Source organism: Nicotiana tomentosiformis, chromosome 1 (genome assembly GCF_000390325.3).
Source record: "Nicotiana tomentosiformis chromosome 1, ASM39032v3, whole genome shotgun sequence".
Taxonomy (NCBI): domain Eukaryota; kingdom Viridiplantae; phylum Streptophyta; class Magnoliopsida; order Solanales; family Solanaceae; genus Nicotiana; species Nicotiana tomentosiformis.
In genome coordinates, this window is record NC_090812.1 from 116,851,862 (window position 1) to 116,861,310 (window position 9,449).

The 9,449-nt window shown below is 37.0% G+C and overlaps 1 protein-coding gene across 1 annotated transcript; it reads right to left on the reverse strand.

Moving 5' to 3' along the window:
* Positions 1–481: 481 nt before the first annotated feature.
* LOC138908944 (vegetative cell wall protein gp1-like) lies at positions 482–9,043 on the reverse strand. The gene is made up of 3 exons (XM_070199744.1): positions 8,957–9,043; positions 1,380–1,662; positions 482–888 (listed from the first exon to the last, which is right to left on the reverse strand). The coding sequence occupies exons 1-3, from the start codon at positions 9,041–9,043 to the stop codon at positions 482–484; spliced, it is 777 nt and encodes a 258-aa protein (XP_070055845.1).
* Positions 9,044–9,449: the final 406 nt, after the last annotated feature.

Here is a 9,449-nt window from a genome sequence, read left to right on the forward strand (position 1 = left end):
GCACTTAAGGCCAATAAGTCTAAAGTGAAAATTTGCACTTCAGATGCACTTAAGGCCAAAAGGTCTGAAGTGCAACAAACGTTTTCCTACACTTAAGGCCAATAAGTCTAAAGTGAAATATTATACTTCGGATGCACTTAAGGCCAAAAGGTCTGAAGCGCAATCAACATTTTCATGCACTTAAGGCCAAATAGGCCTGAAGTGCAATTGCCCAGAAATAGAAATTTACTCTTCAAATTTTATCAATCTAATATACGATTTAATACCTAAATCTACTCCAAATTAGCTCAAATTTGAAACATAACCTCCAAGTATCATCAAGAACAAACCCCAATCATCAATTTGTCAAAACAACAATAAATCTAACGAACCCATTTTACAATTAAGAAAAAGAAAAAGAAGAAACCCTAAGCAATAGTAAAAAATAAAGCGACACAACAGCTCACCATTGTAAAACAATATAAACTACCTTAAAATATGTTCACAAACACCATATAAAATCACTGTTACCCGAAGAAGAAAAAGGAAAATGAGGAGAAGCATGGGAAGAAGGAGGAGAAGCAGGAGGAGAAAGAGAAGAAAAAGATGGAGAAGAAGAAGTAGAAGGAGAAGCAGAAGGAGAAGGAGGAGGAAGAAGAGAAGGAGGAGGAGGAGAAGAAGAAGGAGGAAGAGAAGAAGGAGGAGGAGAAAGAGGAGAAGGAGAATGATGAGAAGTAGATAGAGAAGAAGGAGAAGGAGGATAAGGAAAAGAAGGAGAAGGAGAAGGAGAAGAAGAAGAAGGAGAAGGAGAAGAAGAAGAAGAAGAAGAAGAAGAAGAAGAAGAAGAAGAAGAAGAAGAAGAAGAGGAATACGAAGAAGAAGAAGAAAGAGGAGAAGAAGACGTGAAGTCTAAAGTGAAAATTGCACTTCAGATGCACTTAAGGCCAAAAGGTCTGAAGTGCAACAAATATTTTCCTACACTTAAGACCAATAAGTCTGAAGTGAAAAATTACACTTCGGATGCACTTAAGGCCAAAAGGTCTGAAGTACAACCAACGTTTTCATGCACTTAAGGCCAAATAGGCCTGAAGTGAAAATTGCCCAGAAACATAAATTTATTTTTTGAATTTTAACAATCTAATATATGATTTAATATCTAAATCTACTCCAAATGAGCTCAAATTTAAAACATAACCTCCAAATATTATCAAGAACAAACCCCAATCATCAATTTGTCAAAACAATAATAAATCTAACGAATCCATTTTGCAATTAAGAAAAAGAAAAAGAAGAAACCCTAAACAATAGTAAAACATAAAGCGCCACAATATCTCACCACTGTAAAATATCATAAACTACCTTAAAATATATTCACAAATACCATATAAAATCATTGTTACCCGAAGAAGAAGAAGGAGAAGCAGGAGAAGAAGGAGGAGAAGCAGGAGGAGCAGGAGAAGAAGTAGAAGGAGAAACAGAAGCAGAAGCATAAGAAGGAGAAGAAGAAGAAGGAGGAGGAGAATGAGGAGGATGAGAAGGAGGAAGAGAAGAAGGAAGAGAAGAAGGAGAAGGAGAAGAAGAAAAAGTAGAAGAAGAAAGAGAAGGAGAAGGTAAAAATTGGGTACAGGTTAAATGGGAGGGACCAAATAGTGTGTCCCGTACAATTTTTATGAAACAACCTCTCTACTTTCATTAGGTAGGGGTAAGGTCTGCGTACAGACTACCTTCCTCAGACCCCACCTGTTGAAAATATACTGGGTATGTTGTTATTGTTGGGCTTACAAATATTACTCCATTTTTATGAATTTTGAGTAGTTGCTTATTGTCACGACCCGAAATTCCCACCTTCGGACCGTGATGACGCCTAACATTTCACTTGCTAAGCAAACCAACGATAGAATAATATTATCCATTTTAAAATAATTTTTAAATTTATTAATAACAAAGAACCAATTGCAAAAGAAAAGTTCGAAATGTAGTGAATAATCCATAAAAATAACGGTATCTAAATACCATCCCAGAATTGGTGTCACAAGTGCACGAGCTTCTAGATACAAATAAAGGTCTGAATAAAATAAAATAGTCTGAAAACAACACACAGCTAAAGTAAAGTAGATGCGGAATTCAGATTTGCTGACGTCGTGCAGTTATACCTCAAGTCTCCTATGGGTAACTGAAATCCGAGCAAGTCTATAATATGATGTTGGGATCAACTCCGAAATCTGCACAAGAAGTGCAGAGTGTAATATCAGTATAATCGATCCCATGTACTGGTAAGTGCCGAGCCTAACCTTGACGAAGTAGTAACGAGGCTAAGGCATGTCACTTACATTAACTTGTACGCAGTAATAGTAATAACCACAATAGTACAAATAAATCAGGTAACTCATTTTAATAGTTGAAGCCAACTCAGCAATCATAACCAATATTATTTCAATAAATTTTCATTGCAGCGTGCAACCCGATCCCCCAATATATTTATTTTAAATCAAGTTCGTATATAGACTTTTAAACAAGTCTGTTGCAGCGTGTAATCCGATCCCCCAATATGGACTTTTTAATAAGTCTGTTGCGGCGAGCAACCCGATCCCCCAATATGGACTTTTAAACAAGTCTGTCGCGACGTGCAATCCGATCCCCCAATATGGACTTTTTAATAAGTCTGAAGCGGCGAGCAACCCGATCCCCAATATGGACTTTTAAACAAGTCTGTTGTGGCGTTCAACCCGATCCCCCAATATGGACTTTTAATAAGTCTGTTACGGCGTGCAACCCGATCTTCCAATATGGACTTTTAAACAAGTCTATTGCGACGTGCAACCCGATCCCCCAATATATTCATTTCAATCAATTCCGTTGCGGCGTGCAACCTCTCCTCCAATATATTTATTTTAAATCAAGTCCGTATATAGACTTTTAAACAAGTCTGTTGCGGCGTGCAATCCGATCCCCCAATATGGACTTTTTAATAAGTCTGTTGCGGCGAGCAACCCGATCCTCCAATATGGACTTTTAAACAAGTCTGTTGCGGCGTGCAATCCGATCCCCCCAATATGGACTTTTTAATAAGTCTGATGCGGCGAGCAACCCGATCCCCAATATGGACTTTTAAATAAGTTTGTTGCGGCGTGCAACCCGATCCCCCAATATAGACTTTTAATAAGTCTGTTGCGGCGTGCAACCCGATCCCCCAATATGGACTTTTAATAAGTCTGTTAGGGCGTGCAACCCGATCCTCCAATATGAACTTTTAAACAAGTCTGTTGCGGCGTGCAACCTGATCTCCCAATATATTCATTTCAATCAATTCCGTTGCGGCGTGCAACCCGCTCCTCCAATATATCCATTTACCAATTCCTATAGAAGAAATTACCCCAATAAGTGCAACAATTAATATGAAATTATAAGACAACAAGCATGCAATAATTATGATTTAATTAAGAAACAAACAATGGCAAATAGCAATTTATTATAGAAATTAGGGAGAAAATAGGCAGTTTATATTTAATATGCTAAATATCAAATAGCAATTAATAAACATAAATCAAATAAGCATGTAACAATTATTACAGAAATTCAAGAATTAATAGTTGACAACGAATAAGAGAGAAACAATTATTATAAAAATTAATTCGTGTCTTAAAACTATGATGACCCAAAATATCATCTTTAAATTTAATGATTAATTATGTGATCTAAGCACTATTTACCATTACTCGACTTGCATGTGCAGTCCGTAAAATTTTTTTGGAAAGTTTTTAGGTGAAAAATAAATTAAAATGTGAATTAGAGATTTAAAACTCAACTGAGTTGACTTTGGTCAACATTTTGAGCAAACAGACTCGGATCTGTATTTTGACAGTTTTGGTAGGTCTGTATCGTGATTTGGGACTTAGGCGTATGCCCGGAATTAAATTTCGAGGTCCCTAGCCCGAGATATGAAATTTTGATAAAAAATTAAAAGTTTAAGTTCAAATAGTGACCGGATGTCAAATTATGTGTAAACGACCCCGGAATAGAATTTTGATGATTCCAACAGTTTCGTATGGTGATTTTGGACTTAGGAGCATGATCGAAATTTTATTTGGAAGTCCGTAGTGGAATTAGGCTTGAAATTCCGAAAGTTGGATTTTTGGGAAGTTTGACCGACGGGTTGACTTTTTGATATCGGGGTCAAAATCCGATTCTGAAAATTTTTATAGCTCAGTTATATCATTTATGCCTTGTGTGCAAAATTTGAAGTCATTCCGAATTGATTTGATATGTTTCGACACAAGATATAGAATTTAAAAGTTCAAAGTTCATTGATTTTGATTTGAGCTGCGATTCGTCGTTTTGATGTAGTTTGAAGCCTCGACTAAGTTTGTATGGTATTTTGGGACATGTTAGAATAATTGGTTAAGGTCCCGAGGGTCTCGGGTGGATTTCGGAAGGTAAACGGAATGGATTTCAGACAAAGAGTGCTGGAAATTTCTGTTGCAGAAAATTCGTGCGTGGAGTCAACTTTGGAAGCTTATATCTCGCAATGTATAAGGAATCAGAACATTTTCAAAACATGAAAGTTGTAGTCGTTTAATTATAGTTTCCAGAAAATTATACCATTCATTATTTGGACATTTGTACAGAAAGTTATGACGGATTGAATGAAGGCTGGTAGAGCAGTTTCGCCAGAAATTTCTGATGCATGGAGCCGACTTTGGAAGCTTATATCTTGCAATTCATAAGGAATCAGAACATTTTCAAAACATGAAAGTTGTAGTCGTTGGATTATAGTTTCCAGAAAGTTAAACCATTTATCATTTGGACATTTGTACATGAAGTTATGATCAATTGAAGAAAGACCGGTAGAGCAGTTTCTGATGGACTTTTAGTGACGAAAAATGGACTTTTAATGACGGATTGACAGAAACTTAAGGACCAAAAATGGTCATTTCATTCATTTCGTTTTGGATTTTTGGAGCACGGTTCTTGGAAGATTTTTGGGCGATTTTTACTGGAAAACATTGAGGTAAGTGTTCCTTTATCCTATATTGATTATATGTCATGATTCCATACTCATTTACATCATGAATCCGTAAATTTATGGAAGAAAAATCAAGATTTTTGCAAAATCTTTCAAAAATAAAAATTTAAGATTTGGAGGTCGAGTTGTTATCGGATTTTGGTAAAATTGGTATGGGTGGACTCGTAATTGAATGGGTTATCGGATTTTATAAGTTTCGCCGGATTCTGAGATGTGGGCCCCACGGGCAAATTTTGAGCTAATTTCGGATTTTAATAAAAATATAATATTTTCTTATGAAAATTGATTACTATAATTTTTGTTGACTGTATCGAATTAATTATGACTAGATACGAGTCGATCGGAGTCGAAAAATCGAGGAAAAAGCATAATACTTGATTAAATTGGAGCAAGTCGAGGTAAGTGACTTGTCTAACCTTGTATGGGGAAAATTTCCCCTAGGATTGGTATTGATGTGATTATTGAAATGTGTTGAAAGTCATGTGCACGAGGTGACGAGTGTATACACGGGCTAAATTGCGAAAGATTATATTTTTAAATTGTGTTGATCACTGTTGCGCATTTATTAAATTATTTTATCTTGTTATATTCTTCATCATTGATCTGAGATATATACTTCAAATTTGTTTGATCTTTTCTTGCTAATTATTTTACCTGTTTAGTTGAAACTTGGTTTCTTTTATTCTGTGCATTATTTGAAGGTTGATTTTTTTAAAATTAAATATTATTAATATGAAGTATTTGACATTTTTAAACTTGATATTGAAGCAACATAGTAAAGATTTTGAAATATTATTTTCCTAAATTAGTTACTCCTGAATATTTTTATACTCATTGTGAGGGAGCCGTGAGCTCTTTATTGTGGAAGAATATTATTGTTGAATTATTTTGACATGAGCCGTGAGCTTGAATTATTTTGACATGAGCCATGAGCTCTTTATTGTGGAAAAATATTATTGATGAATTATTTTGACATGAGCCGTGAGCTCTTTATTGTGGCAAACTATTATTGATGCTTTATTTTGGCATGAGCCGTGAGCTTTTTATTGTGAAAAAATATTGTTGTTGAATTATTTTGGCAAGTTAAATTATTTGAGTACTTGAGGTGCAAATTATGATATATTGTGCTATTGATACGCATGCGGTGGTATAAGGTCTGGGTGTTGAAACGCATGCGGTGAGATAAGAGTGGCTTGATATGCGTGGCTAGTAGGGGTGACTACTAGAAGTCATGCGGTGTGATAAGGGTGGCTAAAATACGGGATGCTATTTCGGAAAAAAAATATTTTTTAAAATAAATTGTGAAGGCTCCCGCGGTGATATAAGAAAATGAGATATTGTGAAATTATTTATAACTTGAGACTACGAGGTGGTACCTCGGTAGTGCCCTTGTTGATATTGATTTATGGCCATAGTTGCTTTCGATTAATTATTGTGATTTTCATAAAGTTGAAGGAAATTCTGTTTTGATTCCACGAGATATTATTTATAATTATTTGGTGTCATTAAATGTGACATACTATTTGATTCATTTTCAATATTATTTTATTTTACTACATTGATAAATATTTTACCATGCCATTATTATATTCCAGTAGGGCCTTACCTGATCTCGTCACTACTCTACCGAGGTTAGGCTTGGCACTTACTGGGTACCGCTGTGGTGTACTCATACTACGCTTCTGCACATCTTTTTGTGCAGATCCAGGTACATTTTACCAGCCTAGACGTCAGTGAGTTACCTGCACACGGAGATTTCGAGGTATATCTGCCAGCGTCCGCAGACTCCGGAGTCCCCTTCTATCATTTTATGTTGCTTTCTTATATTTTATTTAGACCTTGACATATAGAGACATTGAGAATAAATTCTTAGAATCTTGTGACTTATTTCTACCGGGTTTTGGGAGTTGAAATTGTTTGAATTGTAGTTTATTTATTTCAGATATTTATTATTATTCCGCATTGATAGGCTTACCTAGTCTTAGAGACTAGGTGCCATCACGACATCCTACGGAGGGAATTTGGGGTCGTGACAAAAACTATTTAAGATGTTTAAATAATTAAGCAACCAATTAAATTGACAAAGTATAGGCACTCGTCACCTTGCCTATACATTGTTGCACATGAAATTCACATAGCAAATAATTCAGGGGTTCTATTCCCTCAAGTCAAGGTTAGCCACGCCACTTACCTCGCTTTGAAATTTCAATCAATTACTCGACCACAACCTTTTCTTTTAAATTTATCTCCAAAAGCTTCAAATCTATTCGCAAACAATTCGATATACTCAATACGAATCATAGGAATTAATTCCATATGAATTTACTAATTTTCCGGATAAAATCCGATATGGAATGATTGGCGTAGTTATCTCCATAGAACCTCCCAACAGGAGTAAACACATAAGTAGATTATAGAATTACGAAGCTCACTCATAAGTGGAGCACAATAGGAGGACTCGTCTCGATACTCAGAACCGAACCAAGTTAAGGAAATTATTCCTTTATATTAAATCGAGGTCGTGCCTGTAACGACACCATCTGATGTAGCGACCTCTACCATACCATAATATAATTTTATTAACGGCTGGGTCTCCACCTCTAGGACGCCTTCTACCTGCCTGTCCTCCACCTCTAACTGGTCGTGTGGGTGGTGTAGTAACTGCAATGGGGCATGTAGCCTGAGTGCTTTGATGAAATGTCTCTCCCCAGTTTGGGACAATTTTCTCATGATGTGCCTAGTATCACCGTATTCATAACAACCCATTTGCGGGTTTGGATGCTCATATTGAGTCTGTGCCAGATAACTGGAATAACCATTGCAGGAAACTCATGTCAGTGGTGCATTAAAAGAACTTACTGGAGCACCCTGAGTAATCCGATGTGCGAAGTGGGCTGGCCGACTGCCCGAGCCCCACCATAATGATTTATACTCGCATAGTAGAATCCATTGAATCCCCCAAAACCTCGAGAAATCTTGGTCTCCTTAGTTCCTTTTTTCCCCTCACCCCGAACATGTTCTAATATTTTGGAAATTTCTACCACTAGTGAAAATGAAGTATCAACCTGTAGCTCCCAAGTCGTACAAAATTTTACGATCATAATTGAGTCCTTTAATGAGTCTTTGGACTCACTCTCTGGTTGTAGGAAGCAAAGTAGGAATATGATGGGCTAACTTATTGAACTTGATGGCATATTATGACACTGTCATGGTGATCTGACGCAACCGTTCAAATACTATGTGCCATACATTATGGAGAGTCCCGGAACAAACTCTTTCAAAAGCGTTTCTGAGAACTGAGCCAAGTGGGCGGTGCTGCATTGGCTGGTCTTCCCTCTTCATAGGCTTGCCATGGACACATGTGGAGAATTATCTCTCCCAAGGCCAATTTTTTCTTTTGTTATGCTGACTCAATACTGTTAAGCTGACCCATTTCTTAACATAATCTTTGATTCTTATCAGAGGTAACCCTTACCCCTATTTATACACAACGATCCCAAAAGTAGAGCTCTATACAGACAAATCTTGGCACGAACCACATAGTCCAGAATCTCATCAACCACTGTACTTCCTCCGAAGCTCCTCAAAATCCGCAACCATGACGTCCACGCTGAGTAGACCTTCTGTAAATTTAAAGTTGTTTCTCTAACTCCTTTGGTATTGAAGTATAGGATTATTAAGTAGGCGGACATACCGCAAGTCCCAACCTTATCATCTACAAAATCTCAGGCCTTAAACATGTGTAAATTTTGGGGAACCTTTTAGTACCACATATATACATTTCAGGCCAAAACTGATATAACACATGACCCCGCAATCCATCCATTGATAGTGGACACCCCTACTCGACGTGAAGTCATAGTTCACCACTCCCGATGATCCATAATATTAACCTTCACAGATCGTATAAATCAACCAGATGCCAAGGTCCGTCGCACCCCCCACATGATTCACTAGGTGGTCTCTCAATGCTCCCGCATCTTCAGTGGAAACCATACGTTGAGGCAATGTTTGAGCATCTCTGGCTCTCTCGTAGTCCATCTACGGCATCACGAACCGTTGACGCAGAACTGATACCGAGTGCGCAATGTCATACACGAGTGGATACAAAGGAATACGAGATATATGTTTCAAGCTAAATCAATGCCGCACGATAAGGAATAAAAGAAGTGATATTGTTCCTAAACTTCATAGCCTCTGAGAGATAAGTACAGACGTCTCCGTACCGATCCTTCAGTCTCTACTAAGCTTGCTCGCGATTCGTGAGACCTATGTAACCTAGTGCTCTGATACCAACTGTCACAACCCAAAATTCTCACATTCGGACCGTGATGGCGCTTAACATTTCACTTGCTAGGAAAGCCAATGTTAGAATAATATTATCCATTTTAAAACAATTTTTAAATTTATTAATAACAAAGAACCAAATGCGAAAGAAAAGTAAGAA